A 26,930-nucleotide genomic window follows, 5' to 3' on the forward strand; every position below is an offset into this window, starting at 1 on the left:
TTCATTCACTCTACTCATGTTGCATGTCATCAAGACTTCCATTTTGAGTGCCATATTCAACCTAATTAATACCCCAGGGGCTAAGTGCATCAATTTCAGGGGTGCCTTTAAATTATGAAATAAAAGTTACATTCATAATGCAGTTTAGAAGGTACTTTTATTCAGATATTTGATGGAATTTAGTTACAAGTACAGCTGCATTGAAAATGAGTGTTTTAGTAGATGGTTGTCACTTGAAAAATTCTGTAGCGGCGCTTAAAGGGGAGGGGCACTAATAAGGTCAAAAATGGTACTGAAATTTACAATGCATTGGTCTGAGAAATGATTTCAAGCTTAATTGCTTTTTCTTCTTTTAACAATTTACCGATATATTGTAGAGATAGCTGGCATTACTAGTATACAAGGTGAGATCAAATTCACGATTGAAGACTGTGCTTTGTACACCAGCATGGACATGAACAGTAAGTTATAAAAGACATTAATTATCTATCAATAGCTTGCATGAATGTAACATTGCAGAGGTAAGGCCAAGTAAAAATAAAAACATGTTTCTCGTCCGGGTTTTAAAAATTAGGAGAATGAGGGCTTTTTATTTTTTTATTTTTATTGGAAAACGACGCTAAATACCTGTATTTGGCACCATGTTTCGGGTATTCGACATACAGATTGATATCTGAGAAAAGGAGGAGGCCCTTTTTATTTTATTGTTTTGAGAGGTAGACCCTCTAGTGATCACAAAACTCTTCTTAAATGATGTATTATGCATTTACAAAGCCGTAAAATAAGTTTCAACTTCTGAAACATCTTTTTCTACAAGTTATAACTGAAAGTTTACAAAATAAAAAGAAATTGGAAAAATCTTCAAAAATTGAGGAGGGCGCGGACGAGAAACATGTTTTTTTTTTTACTCGGCCTAATGCAAAATTGTCCTTTCAAAACATTATCAAATTGCAGTATTCACTTGGCTAAATATAGTTTATTTCAAGCATTGTTAAGTATCCAAGATGCATGTTTGGTTCAGGGAGCATTCACCTTCAGATAAATTACATTAAAATTTGTTTTAATCCAAACAAGGAAAAGACCTTTTTTTTCAACCACTAATTTAGCCAGTTTGTTAATATCACCATGCTAGTGATTTAACTCACAAAGTACTGTAATGTCCAGAACATAAGCCACTGCTTCTAATGAATACACTGCACTGGTGGTATACACCACAATGGCTGTTTGTTATACCTCAAATTCCAACGCTTTATATTATACAAATCCATATGATTTGCATTTCAAACCAGATTTCAAGAAACAAATATCAAGAGTCAACAGAACAAAAGAATATACATCCAAGTTAAGTTTGTTTTCAACATTATAAAAATGAACATTTTATTGCCAATATTCATCACAATTTTAGCAGCAACATTTTTATGATAATATATCTTTTCTCTTTCTCCTTAACAAGGTACAAAATGACCTGGTGATTCTACATAGAGGTAGGAATTTAATGACATAAGAATATTGAGATTCTAAATGATATTTTGATGTTTTGAGAAATGTGAAACCTGCAAAATAATAAATATACGAACATTCCTTTAATATGCTGATTTCACAAGACAATAAATAAGAACCAACATACAATAGTAAGTTTCTGATTTGATATAATTTTGAGTTGAATTATGAAACTTACTATGTGTATTGGATACTGAAACTTATACTATTATAAGTTATTAACCTATATAATGATTGGTATCCATCGCTTTAATGTATGTTTATTAAAGAGGCTGCCACAGTAAAATGTCCGAGATCTATCGCTCAATGACTTTCATAAAATAAGCTACAGAAAGCTAGTGTTTCACATGAATTCATTATACCACAGTTGTCAAAATTGTGAGTGACAGTGCTTCAATAAAAGGTGGAAACCTAATTGGTACCAATCATGATACAGGTTATGTCGGATGTCAATCAATATCTCTCTAAAAACACCTGAATATCAATTGGAATTTCAATATTCTTATGTCATAGTTTATCAAGTAAATGACAAGAACACCAACAAGTAACACAACAGTTATACCTGTAAGTATTATATTTATAGTAGTACCAGTAATATTCAGATTCTCATATGAGACACAGACCAGAAACCCAAAACCACTAAAACAGTTGCATTACATGATCTAATCTATATGACCCAATTTCACAAAGAATTAGTACTTCACTTAGTACTTCTCATGCTTATAGCTAGTCTCTTTGAAACTGGGTCCTGATTGAGATCTGCAATTTTGTGTCATACCCAAAGCTGTGGTTCTTCTGCCCGGTTCTTCTGACAGCTTGCTATATAACAAGATTCCTGAACTGTAACATGGCCATGAGAGTCTGGTGCTTGGAAATGGTAACCAAAACTTAATCTACAACACTTCAATACCATCAATAACAACTTTGAATTTTTCAAGAATAAATTGAGTCAAAATTACTCCACAAGAACAACATTTTAACACTCACTGATCCATTCCTACAAATGGAAATCAGTTTTAAGAATCAATGATATCAAATTTAACTGTCCAACGATTTTTTTCAGAAATTTATATTAAAACATGTTACTTTTCTGTATCCTAGTTTTCAAAAAACTTACAATTGATGACATTTAAAATCAAAATAAAAGCAAATTCTGTGAGTAGAATTTAATTTTGCAACATAACATGATTTAAAGGCCAGTAGTCCTAGGATCTTTCCCTAATAACTTTCTATTAATATTTGTATGCCTCCGAAATGTTTCTCATTGATTTTTGCTACAGATACCACAGAATTAATTACAGTGTATGACTACATGTACTCTACCAGCAAACAACATGGACTGACATGGATTATCTCTTCTATATGCCAGGCCAAAGTTGTATTAAATTCCTTTTTCTTACCTAATTCCTTTTACTAAAAATACTATGGATTCCAAGAATATATCATTATACAGATCACAAGAAGCTACTGCCCTTAATCATAGTTAGCAGGGTTCAATTTCTGTATACATTTTACAAATGTGCATGATTTCAAGAGCACCAGAATGTATGAACTGAAACTGAACTTCTTTGTTACTAGGCTTAACATGCAAAAGGCAGTATCCACTTAACAGTTCTCTATAACATACATCCCTTTGCATAATTACTGTATGGAATTACAACATTGTGAACTAAAGGCATCATGACTTATAAATGTTACAACACTGACTCTAACTTATTACCTTTTTACTACACCAGCAGCGTGCCAACTCCATCATGAAGACAACAGATATTGGCACTGTAAACTGACCTAAAAGAAAGCTCAGTGTTGTTATACTGAATAGAACTTGCACCTTTTTGCCCACCTGCCAACTCCGGTCTAGCCCAAGTGATGCCTACCTGGCGATATTGGGGACTACATACAGAGATCGTGGCATACGGTCTTGTCATTTCATACCAACTTCTCAAATTGATACTGGCGGTAAGTTCTACGGACCACTCTGGGTTTTGAGCAATTCTATGCGACAGACACTGTGTGGAGTATGTCATGGTTAATAAGGGGACAGTTCACTAAAAAGGCAGGATACGATTGGTGGAAATTGAAAGTAAATACAAGTAGAAATTATTTATCTAGACAATAGTTGTTTCCCTGTTTGATATCCTAGTTGGATCTACACATACAATTTTTTTGGTTTCAACCAAAATATGACCTTTGTCATGGCTATTTTGAAATTGGCATGAAAATGAGATTAACATGTTGTATTATTTATTGTACAATATTGTAATAATGCCTATTTTTTTGCCTTTTCTTGGTAAGTTTTACAGATTAATTTTTGCATTAGCGTGGACGCTTAGTTATTTATGAGAAGGTTTTTAAATCTATGTACGCTCGAATTTCTTTACAAATGTTGCTTTGCTCTTAGTTTAACCGATCAACTTAACTCGAGAACAGAAATCAATCAACTTTTAACCTGCCTGTTGGTCAGAGTGCTAAATTATAGATTAACAATAAATGTCTAACCCTAGCAATTGATGATTAGCTATTGATTTCTAGAATGCAATATATTATATTGTAATACATAAATTGTGCTACAATATCGAGATGGACATCATTAAGTATTGAATAAGAAAGTGTATTGACTGCGATATTGGTATTTTGATTCAGTGGTGGTATCCCATAACTATACGCATTCTGTATATGTATACATGTAGTCCCAAACAGAAAACTCTGGTGTTTAGCATCCAAGTCCCTATGAAATACATCATGTGGTTTATAGAATTAAGCAAAAAAAATCATGTTATAATAAACTATATTATCTGTACATGTACCTTCAATTATGGGTTCATTTAGACTAAGACCAGAAGCCAGAATTTTACAGTTTGATAAATTTTGAGCCAAAAAATAATGAGTTGAGTCACCCTAGAGGGAAGTTAAATATAAATTACACTCCACAGCGCTGTACAAAGAATTCAATTTTTGTTGAGTATGTGTAAAAAAGCGGTGCTATTCTTTAAGTCATTGCTAGCAGAATAACAATAATTTGAAGTGACATTTTTTATTCATTGGTTGGTGCAGTCAAAACTGATTATAGAAATGAGACCTTTACTTTAGATTTAGTTGTTGGGCTGGCTGGCTGGCTTACTGGCTCAAGTGAAACGTGTGGAAATCAATGAAATGCTTCATTGATGATGGAATTTACACTACTCTTTGTGTTCATACTTTGCACACCCAGGTGCTAATGCACAATACTAAAAGCAGTAAAATCAAATCCAAAACAAATCATAATCCCAAATTATATGGGTGTTTTATAAATATAGCCAAGCACTGTAAAGCATGTTTGTAATCACCTCATCTTAAATTTCCCAATGATGATGAAAAATAGAATATAATTTGTTTATAAATTAGTGAACAGAAAATTGGCCATGTCTTTTTGGTAATAAGTTGCATTATGCAGAGTAAGGGTTAAAATTGGGTTGCAAAGATAAAACTCTACTCACTCAGAAAAAATTACCAATTTCCATGCTCTAAGAATCAGGGAAAAAGTACATTAACATTAAAACAAATTTTGACCTTTGTTCAAAAGTGACCTTTGGATTTACTTCCAGGTCATTATGAAACAGCTGCATGCATTATAAATCAGGTCACATAAAGCTTCTCTTCTAAGAAAAGGAACTGTGTGTGTGCACACTGTAAACATTGAGTAAAACCTACCCAAACACTTGGTAACTATACCATAGATTTTACTATTTGAAAAGTTCTTGCCCAACCCATAAAAAAGATATAATATCCATGTTTTAAACTCAAGTGTTGAATAACATTTACTCGATGTTTTAAGGATGGAAACCTAGCACATAAAGTTACCTACTACACAAACATTTCATAAATTCTACATATCTATATAGACTTGTGTACAAATCTCACAAGATAATGAATGAATGGGTTGGTCATTTTGTACCCTGAGAATAGACAATAACTCTGCCATCTTATGGCAAAAGAAAAAGCTACGTTTCCTGACATAATCACTTTTTATTTTTGTAGACCAAGATGTGCATGAAGAATACTGGATATAAATGCCATGTTTTTGAAATTTTTGTATTGTGCAGGAATTGATGAGCTACCAGTATCCAGACTGTGAACGAATTAGGCCATAAATGGAATGAATGCAAGTATACAGTGTACTCTGTCCACCTGAGGTGAGAAGTTTTAAAAGTAAACCACATTGCATAAACAGCAACATTTTATATGATATGGTCTTGTGGACCACTGGGCATATGCAATAAATTCATTAAGATGTGGTAAAAACTGCAGTGTAAATGTGCTGTTGGTGCATCAAGATCAAGATTACTTCATTCCTCAGCTTGGAGAGAATAACAATGCATCTCAACTTCCAAATTGATTGCCTAATTACAACCATGGTTACCAAAAAAGATGACACGAAATTCCATAAGAAAGATGATTATGTCAGGAAAGGCAATGCACATTCTTCTACCAAGCTTTCCAATAAAAAGCTTTTACATAATATATAGAGCGAAACAATGTTTCGTAAACACAAATGCACCTGTTAAACTCAAAATGCAACATTCAATATAATTTTAGCCATATATATGTACATTTCTGTTCTTATATATAACATAACGGTGGTATGGCATAACTTGGAAGTTACTTTAAAGTCTTGTATATATAATAAATTTACAATATATAATACACCATTAATAATTTCTTTATTATGTACAAATCTTTAAGCTCTGTTGGTGGAGTCGTTCTCATCACGTCACACACGTCGTTGTCTGTCGTACTAGCAATAGTACGAATAAACATAAAACGAGCTGAAGTCTCAACAAACAATTAGTTCTTCCGGAACCACAGGCTCCACTTTTCGTTGTTACTAAATTGTACAATTCTTCATTTTCAAACACACTAGTTCTATTCTTCAAAATAACTGAAGCTTTTGGATGGAGTCTGTTGAGATCCATCATGGCATGTTGAGCTGCTTTTGTGAAATTCTGATCACCTGTCGTGAGCAAGTCAAACACACATGAATCAAGATAATCATTGATAACATTAGCGTCTCTGCACTGGTCAACTGATGACTGTCTTTGTGATTTCTCCGTCAGGAAATCCTGCATGAAGTCTTTATAATCGATACGTTCTCTAAGCGGACATCCGCGCACACACAATTGGGTATCATCTTCTCCATTGATCCCATGGATAAGATCTTCAGGCATTCTTATGGCAAACTGGAGGTAAGCCCCCTGTTGTCGTATTACAATCACAGTTGCTATGTATTTGATATGTATTTCCACATGTTCTCCTGGCACTATATCAGCAATTAACACACTATGTCCATAACCAGCTTCTTGGGTTCCATCCACGAAATAAGCAGGTAGATTCCCTGATTGAGCTTGGTACAATTTACGTTCAGCACATTCGTCGTGATCTTTGATTATGATGGACAACTGAAATGACAAATAGTAAATTCATTCTGATTAGTACAAAATAATTTAAAATAGATGGATGAACATAATTAACTTGCAACAACTGTAACTACAATTTTAATAAATGCAGATAATTATGCAATCATGGCACAGATCTTCAGTTCGGCACTTGATGATTATCTGCTACATGTAGTATAGCCAGCCACCCCACCGCATTATATCAGATCCCTGATTAAGTTGCAGTATAAAACAAAATGTGACTTATGATTGGGAAAAATTTACATAGCTCTACCAAGGCTCGAACCCTAGACCTCATCGTCTGAATTGGCATTGTATTCAAAGCCATACTTTCATACTACATGGAGCTCAGGTAGGCCCACACATGAACAATTAAGTTTTTACACATTGGCTTCTCACATCATGATAAAATGAACTTTTAATTTCACTGGAATTTACAAAACAAGAAACTATGGGAACAGCAAGAGGCCAAAATGTAGGTTACTAGGTATACAAGGTCTGATCTAAATTCAATTAGAAATTCAGAACCAAAACAGTCATGGGTAAAAACAGGTTTTCCAGTCATGATACCAAGGCCCTTCTTGAACAAAACATTTCATGGATAAAACAAGTCGGTTACTTCAAACAATGAAGACCTTGAGAAAGGAGTTACACCTGACCAGTGTGAAGAAATTACAATGAGCTAGATCACTTGAACTCCAAGTAACCTTGTATTACCCTCGACAAGTGTAATATCATAATTATGTTAGATTTCTCACTTATGTGATTCACTGAATGCCTTCTGCGGTTGCCAAACCAAGAGTCAAAGCTGTTGGCCCATTTCGACTGAAAGCAGGAGGAATCTTGGACTTGAAAGAACACAAGTCTGAGAGCAATCCCATCACTGTTGCCCCACACCTGTTCATATTGTCACACCATATAAACTGGGCTTGAAAGAGTGTAGAAGAACGTCAAGGCCGAAGCATAAAAAAAAGAACAAAAGAGGAAAGATGAAGATGAAGGACTGGGGATAAAAGGGAAGTTTATTGTAGGGGTCTTATACACGTACTTTGAGGTGTAATTCCAAACGAATTTGGTGTCCAGAGTGGGATCACAGATTTGGCCTAAATCATGCATGAAACACAAATGATAACACCTATCATGTCATACACAACGTCAGCTCGAAACGTGACCCTATCAAACACGTCATAAATAAAGCAATCGTCACCAATACCACTTCGCCTTGTTCACCATGAAGATGATGAACTAGATGCTAGGCAGCAGGGGGTGTCTTATCTTGTCCTGAATATTTGCACTAATTAATTTGATAACTGATACTTAGCACCATCTGAGTTTCAGGATTCTGAAGTAGGTATCATGATCGTGGGAATCATTCACCATGCTTGTTTCCTAATAATACAACGGTTTGTTTCAGTAAGCTATAGGCCTATGTTTATGTACCACTGATGGCATTAACCGGCTCATTTAGACACAAATACGGTCTGATGATGGTGTAAACCCGTTGCATTGAGCATATGAGCTATCAAGTTCACCTTATTTCCTGTTTATCTGTCAACTAATCAACATGATAATACTAGTATAACCAAGTTCACGGGTCTAGATGGGAGACATTTCTCAACTTGAAGTCTAGATTCATCGCCTAGCTAGCTAAACTCCCTGGCCAGCCTCCTACCCTGCGCGCTATTTCTCGTGTATATATCGAGTTTCTCGAGATACCATAACCCTCATCATTCTGAAGCCAAGTAGTGGATGCATACCAACAACGTTCTTATATCAAAATGTCACATATGTAAATTTGTCATGACCATCTATTGGGAAAATCATTCAAATGTGTCAATGAAAACATGCCTAGGATTAGGTTCAGTGGTTCTTGAAACAACCTCTCTGATTTTGATTTAAAGTTGACATTTTTTATTGTGGAAAACCATAGCAGCGTACATAAGCAATTCACCTTTCAGCCTATCTAACCAGGACCTGGCAACATAGACTGGTGCTGGCAACGATAGGCAGCTGAGAGGTAAATTCAATCACACGTCATTGGAGGTCAATGGTAAAATAGATCTGGTTTGTCTCCATAGCTCAGCTCTTTTAGTGTTGACAAAATAGATGTCCAAATTATGCAAGTTTAAATAAAACGCCTGCTACATATCACCACTTAAAGCTGTAGTGTATTTCCTAATAAGACAGATCACACACGCGCTATACTTAGTGCAATGACCTTTACAGTAGCGTTAAACAGGACATTTCTTTGCATAAAAAGCCTCATCAAAAATGCATAAATCACGACGAACGAACGAGCAACTTGAATTTGATCTTGACTGCCTGCACAACACATACTCACTACCACACACACGTTATACTACCGTGCATACTTCATCATGCAATGGCATTAGCCAATTACGTATGCCAGCCTTGGAGTTCGTTCGGTCATTTCACGCTAAGCCAGACGCCGTCTTTTAACAGAGGTGTCAAAACGTACGCATTACCATTCGCCATTGCGCGCCTGTTTTCGTTTAACCGTGAAACGCGATATTCACCAAAACTGTACTCAACTCATGCGAGAAATAATCGGGTGAAATAAAAGAAACAACAACTTGACTGCCTGCCTACCTCTGATTCTGACTCTGAGCAATCTGTGGTGCGAAGAGTATAATGCAGCACTCATAAGTTAACAAGTAAACATTTATATTTTTTGTACGAGTTAATATATGTAAAGGAATTCGTCATCCAAGTTCAAAAAACAAAGGCCAAACAGAATTGTGAGGTATCAATCATCAACAATTATTGCACCTACCAATACGTGAAGGATTTTGATGAGGGGCATTATGCTTCCCACAATTATAAATAATTAAATCCGGGAATTACCTACAATTGTATTGTCATTTGCATTTCCTGTGATTATTCGGTTCGAAGTATACACAAATTGTTCTATATCAACAGATGTAAACTTGGGATGATAAATAAGAAGTCTGTTAAAAACCAAAACAGTGCTTTTGTTTCATTTTCAACTTTGTACCCACATAGACCTACATGCAGCTATTCTCTGGTTATGTTTGCCACGCATAATGAATGTCATGTGATTTAGGATTCCAAACTTTAAGGGTCAGATCTCCTCCAACTGACATATTTAAGGCTCATGCTCAAAAGCTTTAGGAGTAGAAAACATTCTCAGGCTCAATTTATCACAAATTCCATCAGAAACACGCACCGTTGGCCAGTCATGCACAGCTAGCATTTCTTACAATTCCTGTCTCACTCGCCTATATCATGATGTATACAAATCTAGACCTTCAGGGGCAAAGCGCGCCAAACACTTTCCACGGTCCGTCGGAATACAACATCAAAGTATGGGAAAAGAACGCAAAATATAGACCTTCTTAATATGGTTGAGGCATATCTAGGGGTTTAAAACGCATCAAGTTACAGTAGAATTGAATTCCAGAAAGAAGATGCACTGGTGGATGGCCTGAGGACAGCTTTCATGCACGGGTTGCAAAAATCTGGGCTGCTTTGAATGGTTACAGAGGTTTATCAAAGAAGAGTGAAAGATTATCCCTTTGCGTGCATGGGAACCAACCGACTAAAATGTGCACACCTTATGTTCCTGGAAGATGATCGTCTGTGATCTGAGATGCGTTACTGAACTTTCTGGGAGACTAGCATTTATATCAATGTAATGCTAAACACGCAAGTCTGGATCCATGATTTCAGAAACACGAATTACCAACTGCAAAAGCACTAGACTAGTAAAAGATTCTCTTTGTCAAGGCCGGACGGAATAAGGTTTGAAAGAATTTCCCATCACACGAGGTGTTGAAAAGTAGCACGGAACCAAAGTAGGAACTTGATCCCTCAGCTGGCAGGATTTAGCCGACCCGATGACTAGAACTAGTAGAAGAGGCCTGAGAGCAGAACTCCTCTGCAATATGAAAACCCAGACCTAATCCCATATGTCATTGAAAAGCACGGCCTTTTTACTGTGTCAACAAATTGCAGAAATACCCAGGAATGTTTTCCAACAGCATTTTATTATAATATGGCACTCGTGAAATCGTACATGTCGGTTAGATATGGAATGTGCAAACATAGGGAGTGTACAGAAGAATCGAGGATTCCGTGTACAAATAACAGGCAAATAACCCAAGATCGTGCTAGTATTTACTACCTACATGTACATGTAGCTAGATGGCAATTGCGGTAAACAAGCGCGAGAAAAAATAAGTGCTAACCAACTGGCGTGACTGAAACAAACAAACCAGAAAATTAAAGCTACCAAACCCCGGTGACCTTCTCGACATTCACATTTCACATTACGCTAGCTCTAAAATCTTCTCACAGTGTTTATCATGCCTACATCATACCATGATGATGTGGACATTCACAGTAGAAAACACACAACCTTGAACCTTCTCTCTAGGTATAAATATAACCAAGTTATTTTCAAAATGGCCGACACCATAGTGATGATTATAGGCGTGAAATTAACCCTTCTAAGTAAAAATTGAAGTGCCTCTAAGCTATGTAATCCTCGGTGAACGAGTACAGCTCCGTTGTGGAAAGAAAACGTACAGGTCGAACTTGGCAAACAATATTGGCATTGCAGGTAATAGCCCAAGGGTTTCTTTTAGCCGGATCAATGTGCTAGAAAATGAACAAAAGAAAGGCAAACTTCCAAGTCAAGCCACCATCACCATTTACCCAAATAGAAAAAGTAAATCGTGTCGTTGTAGAATTTGGTTGTTGTATTGTTGATGTTGGTGCACCAAAAATGTTTAAAGAATTGCTCATTGTATAATTTATGTAATTCCTAGTACAGTATTTTTAGTATTTGGATGAACGGGTCCCACGATAACTTGATCACCCATCTTTTGAAGTAGCTGTAAGAAAAATACCGTATCATGTTCATGTTCAAGTTCCAAGGTGAAGGTATTAATTAAACATTTTGAACAATGACTTGGTTGCTGTGGTTGCTACTAGCTTAAAGCTCTTCAGGGTCATGGTATATTTAGCCAACAGATGGCCAAGAATACGTTGTGCAAAACTTCTAATCTTACACAACGAAGCAAGGACAAGGCTTTCAGGTTGCAGACAAAGACAATATAATATTGATTAACGTCAACAGGTAAGGCCTAACCTACACGGTATGAGCAGAGGGGTTTCAATGCACACACGTAGTAAATACTCAAAACTTCTGTTTAATACTAGACATTTTACACATTTCAAGTTACTCATAAATGCACGAGTTTCCAATCGCAAGAATAAAGTCAAACACTCAACATGACAACTATCGATCAAATTCTAGAAAGGATTTTCGCACAGCATAGTAGCATAAATAATCATTATTCACTTATAATGCTTCAAAGAAGAAAGAATGGCATAAGATCGCATTATGATGGATTTTGGGGATCATAAAAGTGTTTCTAAATCCTTGTAATTGCTTGAATTGTATTTGTAATCCACACAAGAATATTTCATGGCAAATCATTATCCCAGGATCATTATATGCATTTTGAAAGCTGATTAGGGGACATAATGAGAATGGTAAATTTATAGAGCCTACATGGATGGAAATAAACTCAAACACTCACAGCTCCTTTGACGTAAATACTGAAGAACGACTGAAATATAATGACCTACACTACAGCCATGTCATTTGTACTCCGTACCTGTTAGTGCTAGAGCTAGGAATTAATGGTACTTTGTAGTTTTGGTATATATATATAGCCTCCACATATTGCACAACGCATTAATGTTTCAAGAAAGAAAAACTAATATGACCCCCTCCCCGTATATGACCCATGCAAAGGAATTTTTGATGCTGCCTGTTGGAAATCAGGTAGATGGTGTAAATTCTAAGTGGAGGAGGGTATCAGTGTGTTCATATACATCTGACAACTTACAACTGACTGGGATGAAGATCACTCGAGCTCGAGTCTGTTGTTTGAAGATTGTCAGGTGATTGCAGTAGATGATATCATTCTGTTTGTTAATTATTGTATAGACTATATATAATGTTAGTAGAATACCCACCTTGTTAGTAGCAGTAGCTCCCGATCCATGTACCAATGGCACATTGGTCACCTGTACTGCCAAATATTCATTGTAAATCAATGGCCAAGCACCTGCAATACGACAAGTCTGAAACTGATCATTAAACGTTCTCAAATGTGGATCACCAAATAAGCCACAATGTCTATACGTCTTATTACCCTGGTATTCACAGCGTCCAAAAAAAGGTCTCTCTACCGATGGTGGTGGGGTCACTTTTGGTTGAAGATGACCACCTTCTTCAGCTTCAGGTGAAGATATTGTGCCTTCTTGCACAGGTGGTACAGGTGCGACTGTTGGTCTTGCCGTAGTGGCTAAAGACCTCAATCTGTCTTGTTCTAAGATATAGGTACAGTTATAATTGATCATAAAATCTCGGATGATGGAGCGAGTGGAATGGTAGTTGAGGTCTCCACGGCAGGAGCGAGGTGGGATGCTGCTGACACAGATGTTATAGTTGCTCAAGACTCGACAATATGGTACGTCGGCAGCAGGTGTGATGGTATCAATGGCAGATGCATATGCCATGGAACAAGGCTTCACCGCCTTGCAATTCCAATCAGAACGGACTGTGGAAAAAGAAAAATAACAGAAAAACGGGTAAGTTTAGACAATGGACATGTTAGGTGCTACTTGTAGTACAAATTTATAAGTCACTCTCGGCATCACCTGAAAATTATTTGACAACATGCTCATCTAAACTTCCATGCAATAAAATTTAATTCCAATGAGAAAGACTTCGATATCCTTCTACAGTCTGTGGATTGATACTCTTCATGACCTTGGTATACATAACACCGCCAGATCTGGATCTTACATAGTCCTGGATCAAAGGTCTTAGCTAGCATTACCCTCAATCTTCACTACTTGACTTTTGAGTCCCAAAGATCATCACAAGCCCCAGGCTATACCAATGGTATTGACCGTGACATGCAACATGGCGATGCTAATTGAAAACACTGAACATCAGAAACAATGATTGTGATTGACATGACATTCTAATCACTGTGGAGCTCGTGTATATATATATTATCATGTTCTTCGAGTGACCCCATACTAGAATGATAGAAGTGACCCAAAATAAGATTACATATGGCTTGAGGGATATTACAGTGTTGATTTAACTAGTCTAATTCCTCCATGATTGTGATGGATCGTACAATACATGCAGCACTGCTTCGTGAAACCGTGAACCTGAACTGAAGGTACTATTGCAACGAAAAGGTCCAATGTTTTTTGAAGATTTGAGAATTAACGATAGGACCATGTTGACGCTTCTACATAATCATACTTTTCTTTGCTTACCAATGAATCTGTAAATATGTCATTCGTCTATTTACATTTTATACAATTTGAAACCAATTAAGTACAATACCATTTTAACCTGAATATTTGTCTGTTTATCTTACCTGCTTGTGTTAGCCAGGCGACAAGCATGAACTGCAGAAGTGTCGCAACAGGTCGAGGACGCAGCTGAAACCTCGTCGATGTCGCGGCCGCGCAATGAGGCAGTCGCGACCTAATCCCCATTCCCTGCGTCCGCGAATTCCATGGAGTAGGAGATGAAGATGTTGAGGGAGATCTCAAGACGTCTGTTGGTGTGCTGGTGGTGGATCTACGATGATGATGGTGGTGGTGGTGTGAAGTCGTCACAGGACGGTTGTGCTGGTGGTGTGTTCGTGTCGTCTGTTGTACCACACGTTCTCTGTAACGGGAATAACAAAAATACGTAAAATAATATTAACCATGCAGTTCAGTCAGAATTGGCGATCAATGAATCGGTAGGCCTTCCATACAGGTAGGTGATATGGACTCATCCATAATATCAAAGCATAAGCCTCAGCGATATATTGTTGTTTACAGTGAAATTGGTGGGAACGTGTTAGCCTTGTTGTCTAATATATGTTGCCCTTCGTGCCACTCCACAAATTGGTAGCCAAACACGCCGTGCATACCAAAAACACGCGGCGGTGCATATAAATACTCACCATTCGTTCCCGAAGGATTCTCACATTGTTACTATTTACAATATATTCCCAAAGCGGTTACAAAGACATGAAGTTATCACTAACATGTAACATATCACAATCACGTTTAGTTACAACAATCCACAGATCTTGACTATCGTTGATATCAGTTATATACCGGAAAATATCCACAACAGGGAGATACAAATTCCTTCCTCTGTTTTTGTCACCACTGGTAGTCACACTATGGCTATCATGTACTCTGTAAAGGGGTGCAAGGCAGCCAAATCCAGCTGTCATGCTGTATGGAAAATAAACACACCGAGGCGAACGCTGATTGGCCCTACCTCGCTTTGCCAACGGCAACTGGAGAGAATTGTTAAGCAGCTTTGCGGGTCGCAATACTTCTTTACTCAAATCTATTCTTTTCGGCTCAGCAATTTACTGAATGCAAAATCAGTAGCATTTGTCCCAGTAAATTGTCCAACTTTCCGACTCAATGCCCTATTCTTTTATTTCAATAGAAACTTGTGAAACGACTCTATAAAAGGGTTTAAAGCAATCGCGTTTACGTACTAGGAAAATGTGTGCAGCCATGAAAAATTGATTGTTTTTTCTCCCGAATCTCCTACACAAGCGCTCTTACGTAATTCGAATCACCTTGAATTTAATATACAAGTGTCTTTCCTCATTATGCCTTGTTTCATAATTAAAGCATTGTTTTTAAGGAATTCTGCACTGGTTTAGAGATATCTTGAAGAGAAAGTTTAGTTCCAGAAACACCAAACCAATCATTTTGTTATTGTGAACAATAATCCATGCTCGTAATATTGATCGTCAAAATACCGCTAGTTTCATTGAGCTGAAGTAACAGGGCGAAGAAAATGACTGGCCCTGTAATAATTCGTAACCCTCACAAAATCCCCGGCATTAACACTTTTGGTATAATATCAATCAGTATTATTATTCACGAGTCAGCAATGGAGGGTTGTTTACTATTTAAGAGTTAATAAATTGGACTATAGTATTAAAATCAAGAAAATACGGACAACTCTCTTGTGTAACGTAGTTTTTCCAAGTTCCAGTAACGCCAATTCAGACCTTTAAATTACGTCTGACCTAATTGACATCCCCTCCCGACAAACGCACCCCCACACATGGCCTACACCGGCGTGTGTCTGTGCATTTATAAACACACACGTGCGGAACTGAAGATGTTATTCACGTTATTCGCCAACTCGTTGACCAAATGGAGCACAAGCCGAAACTCCAGGTATCGAAATTCCAACAGCGATTGGTGCCAAAAACAAAATAATATTGGGGCAAGTGACACGAAACACTCATATCTTATTATAAATTTTAAGGGAACGAAACAATCCACAAACAAGAACTAGTCACCTTTCTTGACCTGGTCTAGAAATTTATATGACCTGATCCTGATGTGATGACATGAAGAAACAGGTCCTTAGGGACGCACCATTTGACTTGGGTGGGTGGGTGGGGTGGGGGCTGGAAGTTGAGGTCAGGTCATTTTTCGCCGGGCGGTGAAGTTTTTGTTTTGTTTTTTCGTGAGATTAATATTATTTTTTTAACACTATAGGTATTGCCCCGGTATAGGCCCTATATATTTGTTTAATTTGCATGCAAATAATCATGATTATTGTGTAAACAGTTAGGCCCTATGTGGGGAAAGTTTTTTTTTAGTGTTGGTGGGAAAAGGGGTTTGTTTTTTGCTCATGTATTAAATGGGGGATTTGTTTTTCCAAAATTTTCCAGTAGTCAAATGGTGCGTCCCTTATTCTTCGTAAAAATTGAAGATATTACGGTATACAGGTACATAGGCATATGCATAAAATCAAAAGCAGGCAGCAAGTTGATATGGAATTATTGAATGAACCTGCATCATGATGAATTTGATGGCCGACGTGCACTTGCTGTAAGCAATATTACAATAAAAGGCCAATTATTATGTCATTGATTATATTTATAATAATATGGCTTTATACATTCAACATCAATGTTCATCAATGTTCTATTATTGCTTAGACCATGCTAAAGACTCATAAATGACTATATGGGGCAAGGACTACATACAAATTTGTTGATTGGTTACATGGTTCGCATGAACGAATGCACCGATTGGTTGGAGGTTTACAGCTCGGTATACACATTTTATAATACTAAATATCCATAGAATCTGAATCCGAATTATATTTCTTGCACTTTTACCCATTTCAGAAACCTACGATATTAATTAATACATCCATGTCATTTAAAAAGTAGCAGGTTATTATTTCTCAATGAATCGATAGCAGTTTACCAAGCCACACCCCTTCGATTTCGCCGACGGAAGAGAGTGAGATACAACTCGTGTATTTTAGCTTCATTATGTCTTTTGATTATCCAGGAAATACGGAATTTCCCGTTCCGGAATAAATTCGATATCTATCACCGCAATATCAGCTGCTAGTGCTACCGATCTTCAATTAAGTGGTATCATTGCAATATCATCATGATCAGCAGCATCATATCACGCCGACATTATATTGTACCATTTGATGATCAGAGAGAATTGGTTGAACCGAATGATGTTGTGATAGATGAAAGATAGTGTATTAAATAACTTTAAAAATTTGGGGATTTATATTACAAATTTGGGGATTTATATTAAAAATTTGGAGATTTACAGCGAACGATGCACGGTGCCAATCTACAGAAAAGTACTAATTATAAATAAATAAAGTAATATAAATAAATACACACTTGCCCTCCGTGAATTTTAAAATATTAAATAGAATGGCGAATCCTCCCTAATATTATAACCCTAATCTCTTATTCTGAACCCTAAAACTTAACCATAAATGTAGGCCTATTTAATCTATAAACCCAATAAATTAGTATCGTCACTGTGTCGCTTTCATTTATTTTCAAATAAATAAGACCTAAATAAATGAAAAATAAGCAAATTCGATAGATCTACACGTCCAGTGATTTTTGTTTATATGTTTCTTATTCCACCAAACCCTAACAAGGCGGTTCTCGAACCACGAGTCTCGCCTGCTTTCGCGATTACTTTTGGTAGAGGTAAATGAATTTGGTGGTTATCGGCTGGGCACGATTATCTGGCTGATGGTGACCGTACCCATCAAGTTTCATGCCCATGCAACAGGTTTTACTAATTTGACCTCAGATTACCCTGGTGACCCTGAAATGACCTTCCGAAAATTTGGCTTTAAATGTTGACTGTACCCACCGAATTTCATGCCCATCTAAAAGTTTTTACTAATTTGACCTCAGATGACCCCTGGTGGCCTGGAAATGACCTTCCAAAAATTTGGCTTTAAATGTTGACTGTACCCACCAAGTTTCATGCCCGTACAACAGTTTTTACTAATTTGACCTCAGATGACCCCTGGTGACCTCAAAATGACCTTCCAAAAATTTGGCTTTAAATGTTGACTGTACCCACCAAGATTCATGCCCGACCAACAGTTTTGACTAATTTGACCTCAGATGACCCCTGGTGACCTCGAAATGACCTTCCAAAAATTGGGCTTTAAATGTTGACTGTACCCACCAAGTTTCATGCCCGTACAACAGTTTGTACTAAATTTGACCTGAGATGACCCCTGGTGACCTTGAAATGACCTTCCAAAAATTTGGCTTTAAATGTTGACTGTACCCACCAAGTTTCATGCCCGTACAACAGTTTTTACTTAATTTGACCTCAGATGACCCCTGGTGACCTTGAAATGACCTTCCAAAAATTTGGCTTTAAATGTTGACTATACCCACCAAGTTTCATGCCTGTACAACAGTTTTACTAAGTTGACCTCAGATGACCCCTGGTGACCTTGAAATGACCTTCCAAAAATTTGGCTTTAAATGTTGACTGTACCCCTCAAGTTTCATGCCCATACGGCAGTTTTTACCAATTTGACCTCAGATGACCCCTGGTGACCTTGAAATGACCTTCCAAAAAATTTGGCTTTAAATGTTGACTGTACCAACTAAGTTTCATGCCCATACGACAGTTTTACTAATTTGACCTCAGATGACCCCTGGTGACCTTGAAATGACCTTCCAAAATTTGGCTTTAAATGTTGACTGTACCAACCAAGTTTCATGCCCATACGACAGTTTTTACTAATTTGACCTCAGATGACCCCTACATGACCTCAGTGACCTTGACGCACTAACCAATACAAACCGGTTCTGTCTCGGGTCAAGATGCACCCACCCACCAAGTTTGAGGAATGTGCGACTCATAGTCTCCGAGAAAATAGGCGGAAGGCAAACTTTAACCAAAACTTTAACCAAATTTGTCACACACACACACACACACACACACACACACACACACACATACGCACGGAAAAGTGATTATATAGTCTCCTGCCTTATCAGGCGAGACAAAAACGAGTAAACGACCGGACCATCAACGAAGTGAAATATTGAGTAATTAGTACATCCTTGAGTTCAATGCTAATCATATAGCGTTAGGCCCTTCACAATTAATTCTTAGTTTCCTGTTTCAAGTTTGAAAATAAAGGAGGAGGCGACTTTTAATTATTAATTATCTAGATTACTTTCTTTATTTTGAAAATGTGGTTGTCGTGACTATTATCAACAGTCCATTTGGTCATTTTGACTAAGACTACGGATTTAATTATTTTACCTTTATAATTGATTTTTTACGTTAACATTAGTTGGGGACCCTACAATGTTCTTGTTTTATATTCATATTCAAACTTGAGATGATCAAAAACAGATATTAGCAAATAAAGTACTAATTAAAAAGTTAATTAAAAGATGAAAATACCTAAATAAAAATAAAATAATTAAATATTTTTCCATTCTTGATTTTGGACGCGCGAGGGAAACAGGAAACTAAGGATCAATTGTAATTGGCCTTATGCTTACATTATCAGGTGTATAGAGGACCACTAGAAATAATAAAGAAAGCAAAAGTGCCGGCGGGTAAATCAATTTATTTATTAGGATTTTGATGAGAGAGGTTATTCTAAAAGGAAAGTGCAAAGAAAAGAGCTTCAGCTAATCATAGTATTGGGTCATACACATATAATCATTTGAATTTACACTGAGATAAGTTATTAAATACACGGCTATCGAACTTGACATTCATGCAAAATCCTGTTTAGATGGGAACCAAATAACATTATCATAATGTCCTATATTAAATTATATGTATAGAAATGTCTTCTTTTAATATTCGCACGTGATTTCACATTTGTCACGTGACCCATTTACGAGTAAGCCATTATTTACTTCGTTGCTAAAATCTGCATGCATTTCTCCATGCAGCAAAAATTGACTCTTTGCACTTTTAGAGGGGGAAATGTGTTTGGAAATAGGGAAGTGGGTCAGGTCTTCATGAAGATTGTTCCAGGAACAACATAATTGCAACATAACTAGACCCAATTTCTATCATTCGTGTGATACAAAAACATGAAATCTCGACAAGTGTAATTATAAAATTTAACTCCAGCAAGGGTGAATGACACTGGGAGAGAGGTTAGGGCTTCCATACCATGCTGACTTTGGCGGTGACTTGAGGCAAATGCCGAGTCTTGTTACAACCTCCACCGATGAAACCTACGGCGCTTTCCACTCTCCAGTTATGGTTTTTATAAAGCCTATATGGTCTAGAAAATGTATTGAATCGATTTAATGATTTTAGGGGGTTTGGTACACCGATTCAATCATCCTTCTACTAAAATCAGGTTATCTGATGCACATGAACCAATCCTCTAGGCGTGTATGTTGTGGTCCCACTCTACTCACTTCTTTTTACAGATTTCAGTTTTGATAATGAACGTGCAATTCCAAAATTTAACAAAAAAAAAAAAAGAAAAAAAAAAGACCTTTAAAGCATTGTCACCTGCACATGCTTTTTGGCGGGGAGATGGTTATCAGGGTTAGATATGCATGCCATGCCATGGTATTGGTTATATTTTGACTTTATTATTATTATTCGGACCCAGGCAAAACACGTGTGTAGGATCACAAGATGTCTCCTTTGAAAAGGATGGGTTCAAGGGCGATTATGACAAATGACGAGAATTAAAGCTTAATTTGTTGATAGAAAACATGGGATGTTCCTCGAATAATGTATGGAAAAGGTACTAACGAAATGTTTTACAGGGACGGGGGCATCACCATGATCACTACTATCTATGACACATACAACATACAATTTGTACCGTCAACCTCTGAATTCCGATAGCACTCCACCAATGTCCACGATACCGTCAACCGGTCATATCGATTCCCCAGAAAATTGTCGAGAAACGACAAATGAGCAATTCCTCAAACCATGGAAGAAGATCTCTTTCTTCCATGCTCAAACTAAGGAAAATAGCACGAACAAATTCCCACTGACCTACAGATGTGCACTGACCATATCAATACGGTTCTAAACTTCGTCTATTTTTTGTTACAAAGGTTCACATTTATTTACGGTCACATGTTATTCAGTTGTTTCCAAGCTGGGAAAAAATGTTACGGTTCCTGCTCGGGTAATGTTGCAGACTATTGAACATGATTGAATAGCTCTGGTTGGACGAGTATTTTCAAAAGCTCACCAACATGTATGTTGTCTCTTCATCACTGTTCATAAAAGGTTACAGGAAAATAAAAATGTTTTCCACGCTCAATTTGCAAGTAAAATTCGAGCATAGAATTACGCAGACCATGAAGTACGTCGTCGGCAAGATCTTCCTATTTCAGTGACGCCGCAATTGTCAAGGTTATACTGTGCATATTCAATCGCAGGTGAACCACAACATAGTGGAAATAAATGCTTATTAATTGAACTTCAATTTAAATGCTTTTTCAGTTTTTTGTTATTATTGATGTGGTAAAAATGACATTCACGCAAGGTCATTAGTCTTATTTAGCTTTATTTGATCACTTTACAGGAACGGATGACCGACTGACCGTCCAGGCCGCTCGCGGCAGCATGACTATGAGCGCGAGAAGCACAGCTCATGTACTTGACCAGTGAGTTTGGCGTCCACCATTTTCATGCGTACACGCGCAGTCGAATTGTTTGGAAATTGTCTGATTCACTTCATTTCAAACAGTCTATTCTATTTCATTATATTCTACACGATTTACAGCACCGGCCATGAGGCGAAGGTATGCCAATGTATAATTATAATTATGTATAAATGGTATACAAAGTCTAGTAATATGTTTTGTTGCTATTCACATGATTCAATCGTTTTCAATCAAATATGTTCATAGCGCATATAGCGAGTGTTTATTTAAATATCATTATAAATCATATCTCACTGTTGTATATATCTGGACCTCTAGATATGGAAACCAGCATAAATAAAGATCAAATAAATGAATGATAAATGAATAAATAAAAACATCAGACTCTGAAAAGCATGAAATGGCTGCTATGCATCTGCATGGAAACATTCTTCCATTGGGCGAAGTTTAAAAATGAATGAATGCCTGTCAATGCCATGACCCGAGACAACTACATTTTTATTGGGCACACGAGACCAACAAAAAATGGATACCGACACATATCAACTAGTCGTAAAAAGGCACACACACAATAAATTATTAGCAATCAACGCGAATATAGTTGTAAACAAAACTGTTGAAACGAAAATCAAAAGTCTACCACAATATGCATTGTAAATTTAGTGCAAAAAATGAAATAGACCTAAATTTCATGAGTAATTTAAGAAACACCAATATAATGTAGGTCTAAACCGGTATTGAACCACCTCGCAATCTTTTATAAATTTAAATCATGTCTGGGGTTCGATTCGATCCATGGATAGTCAATTTTTTAATATAACATTCCTATAGATATGCCTAATTTATCTGCTATGTTGTCTTTTTATTGCGCACTGTATACCGGTACTCAATGGTACTTGGTATATGCCCATCATAATTATATTACAATTCGAAGAACCATGTGTATAAAAATAAAGTAATTAAATATCGTATTTTAATCGTCCATATTGAAGAACCGGTCAAAATTTTGAACCTAGAATAGGCCTATTATTTTCATAAATTCCGAATAGTGCATATACCTTCACCTAGCAATCATTTGTGGTCAATAATGATGAGTTTTACCAAGTTATCAATGAATCAATTAATTTCCGGGAAATAAATACTACGATTAACGCGTTTACCCGAAACGATAACAATAGCTCAGTTGATTAGGTGATTTGACAACAGAAAATAATATTGACGGGTATTTGTAACGTGGTTCTGTCACTCAATGACATTGGCCATTCTACACTATAAAAAAAATAGGCCTAAAATACTATCGTGTAGGCCTATTACCTAAATTTAAGGCTGATCATTCTGCATGATGTTCTCCAAAGCAAATTAGAGTGGTTCGAGGTCCAATATAGGCCTATTTATAGGCTCTTCTTTAAAAAAAAATCTTTCTTGCAATCTATGCGGCGTCTTTAAGCGCATGCCTGCGTATGCCCAGCTATTTGAGGCTGCGCCCAATGCAATTGTGCTGCCACAGGGTGAAAATGGTATTGGCCTAATTATTTTATGACCTGGAAGATTTGAACCATGTTGCCACCTGTTTCAATTTACCATGGTTACAGTACACACAGGCCTTTAAAATGTGTGATGTTTTCAACAAATGACTGTAAGTGTAAAGTAGGCCTACATCAACTCATTTGAAAATTTAAATTTATATGAAAGTTTACATCACATTATCGTTTTACATGACATCATTGAAAAATTGCGTTGGCGGTATATCCCAACCTAAAATTTGAGCTAGTAAAAGTCATCATGCATGGGTCAATACACACCCCAACCAATACAATGCAAATCTCTCGCGCATTTTTCAATCTAATACTTACGAACATAATAATAAGGTGTTGCGACAAGGAAAAGTTGCACGACCTTGCTACGCTCAGGTCTCAATTGCTTTCTTTTGTTCTCATTTGTTTCCAACAATTGCTCGCAGATTGACTTGTCTAACTTGATTGATTGCTTCATGCTGGCTTTGACAAGGCCCACTAATATGGATTGCCAAAATAATTGATATCACGCCCAAAAATGTGTTACTAGTTCTTCATGTCACGACGTTCATGACATAGGCTACATGACCTATGTGCCAAAACGAGAATTAAGACTTATTAATACTCCACGTTACCATGGTTACGCATGTTTGTACTTATTGAAACTTGAAAGACAAGGCAATCCAGCGAACGGGAAAACAACATTACTCTTTCAACTTTTTGAATGCAACATTTGATATTGAAAATTTAATTTTGAATTCCCGACGTTCATGCCCAGCCCCATATACTCGAGCCTCGAACCATATGCTCAACTTCGCCAAACAAAATAAATTTTATAATAAACCCAATACACATGTGGTAATCAACTTGGTGAAATCAATTTGTATTACTTCACACGTAGAACAACTCAATGGAATTCCAATGCACATATCCTGTAAAGTCGTAAATTACGACGCTCGAGAGTTAGCGCCCCGATGAATTTTAGATTTCTCTATTTTGATGATTTGCTGAAGCGATTGAAGTTTCTTCAGTGTCAAGTTGCTTTAATTCTTGTGTCATTAAAATGTTTCTTCCTCTCGTACGAGTTCACGAGTTGCTGATTGAAGGCTAATGAACTATAGTACTAAATGATTTATACATTCTCATTCACTACTTTAATATATTTACATTAACTCCTACAAGACGCTTCATCATTCATGATGGTGCGTTTTTCTCTTCATCTTTTATAGTGTGAATAAAAAGGTCGTCTTCAGGTTTTCCGCGTTAACATTTAGGATACTAGTATATATAAATGTGAATAAGCATTAAGCACAAAGGCAAACAGAGCCCCCCCCCCCCAAAAAAAAAAGATTGAGACCTGTTTGTTATAAATGTATAGACCTACGGTCTGTTTATTTAATTTTCTGTAATCAGCACAGAAAAGATATAGCAAATATATATTTCAGTGTTATCTATATATCATCAGAACAGATCTACATGCATCATAGGATGGCATTTGCTGCACTGCAGTAGTCCCGTATTGTTGTCACGAAATACGTTGCACAGAGCACAATATCTACGACTGAAGGTTGGTAATCATGGTAATACGACTAGGCATGAGCTCCCCATGATGTGATCAAGACGGCCTTGGATATCATTAATAAAATCACAGATTCACTAACAGCTAGTAAGACAACACGGGGGAAACTAGTTCCCAACTAACTTATGATGGTAGGCCATCTCGTTCATGCGTTCTTCCATACATGTAGCTAAGTAGGTCTACATGATAACGAGAAACGAATAGGAACGTTGGTCATTTTAATTATGCCACAAAACGCGATTGGTCGAACTCAACATCATACCCTAAAACAAAAACTGGTTCACTGCATGGTGTTTTAAGGGGGAGATTTGAAACTTATGTAGGAATATATCCCGGGAATATATATATCTCTGATAAAACATATAGGGATGACCACATTTCCACGTCTCTTACGTGTATATAGGCCTACCATGTATATATACGGTAAGTTTCCAATGGTTTACAAATGAGACTAGTTTACACCCTGTTCAGTGTTTGATAGGCCTACTATCTTACCTGCACGCGACGTCCCTTTTGCAAAGAGGACTCGATGGTGGAATTCTCTGTGCTAAATACACCTTGGCGGTTGGGACTATGCCACACAGAGCCAAATCAAAACAATTCCCTTCTTCTGATGAGCCTAACAATGCTCGTATCCGATTCCAAAAGCTGTCAGTGTTATTCCTTCAAATTCCGATACACACTGGAATCATGGTATAGTGATTATTACTAGGAATATACGTTGATTGTCCTTACTCATCAATTAAATAACACTTATCTTCATCACACTCACATCCTGGCTAACCTCATAATTCCCATTCACAAACTGTGATGGCCGTGACTGAACTACACTACAGGCAGTATGGCATAAATAACCTTGCTGGAATTATTATTCATACGCATTAGAGCGTTTATAGCAACTTTTCCTACCAGTAAAGTGTTCTGCTGCCACCATCGCCTGCTAAGTGGTAGACGAGGGCGTTTGTTCTGTCGCTTGCTCGTGCAGTTTCAGAAAGTCGATAATTCTTTTATCTTGCAGCATTTTCATGACTCCTAAAATAAAACGACATAATTTGCTGATCTATCCACATTCAACCCATTTGAAGTTGAACAAATAATGTTTTATAATACTTCAACAATTTTTAGTGTCCTCCCAGTTTTAAGTTATTTTCGACTCGTAATGTCATGTAAAGCATGATTCAAAATCGGGGTAAACAAAGGCACTTGTTATTGCAGTATTTTTAACAAATTGACCTTTCATGCTGTCATCAAATGCCTACTCACGCTTATAACCCGAACCACCAAACAGCCAACCATATCCCAATAGCTTGACCGAAACAAAAAAATCGAACACCCTTTTCTCTTATCCTCTAAAATGTGAGTACACATTGAAAACAAAAGCATTGGTTTAGGGATAAACACGGATTCAATTTGTGTGCAAGCACGACGGTAAACCCAAATCTTTGCTTGCTTTGAAGGTATTCTTTGAGAAAGAAGTTTGAATTAAATCTGAAAAATGCTTTCCTCAACAGGAATGAGTATGAGACTATATGAGCTTCATTCTGATAAAACACCTGGTCTTGAAAAATTGAAACGTCTGAAATGGTTTTTGACCTTGTTCAGTATCGTCTACATAACGATATCAGCATGCAGAAGGTTAACACACAATACCTGTTTATGTGCCCACGTCTCTCGCATAGGTCCACGATGTTTCAGAGTAAATTTGAACAAGCTATTCAAGTAAAATGGCAAAGTAGAGGGTATAAAAAGAATACATGAATCACTCAATGACGAGGGGGCAATGTAGCTTTTATATTGGGGCACCGTTTTTAATGTTAGTGCAAATAGAGACACGTTATTATAAAACGCCTTTAACGAGAGAATTGTA

At 36.9% G+C, this 26,930-nt stretch overlaps 1 protein-coding gene across 3 annotated transcripts in view; it reads right to left on the bottom strand.

The window, feature by feature from the left end:
• Positions 1–1,342: 1,342 nt before the first annotated feature.
• The window catches only part of LOC140158792 (repulsive guidance molecule A-like), a 253,981-nt gene continuing 228,393 nt past the window's right edge, over positions 1,343–26,930 (bottom strand). The window contains exons 1-4 of one of the 3 annotated variants that reach the window (XM_072182008.1): positions 25,559–25,906; positions 14,390–14,685; positions 12,963–13,549; positions 1,343–6,935 (exon numbers count right to left, since the gene is read on the bottom strand). In XM_072182008.1, the coding sequence (XP_072038109.1) occupies positions 6,246–6,935; positions 12,963–13,549; positions 14,390–14,510 (1,398 nt within the window). In that variant the 5' untranslated portion in view covers positions 14,511–14,685; positions 25,559–25,906 and the 3' untranslated portion in view covers positions 1,343–6,245. Of the gene's footprint in view, positions 6,936–12,962; positions 13,550–14,389; positions 14,686–14,968; positions 15,311–25,558; positions 25,907–26,930 lie in introns of those variants that run through there. The other 2 variants (XM_072182009.1, XM_072182007.1) reach the window with 2 other exon arrangements.

This window comes from Amphiura filiformis, chromosome 8, assembly GCF_039555335.1.
Source record: "Amphiura filiformis chromosome 8, Afil_fr2py, whole genome shotgun sequence".
Lineage (NCBI taxonomy): Eukaryota > Metazoa > Echinodermata > Ophiuroidea > Amphilepidida > Amphiuridae > Amphiura > Amphiura filiformis.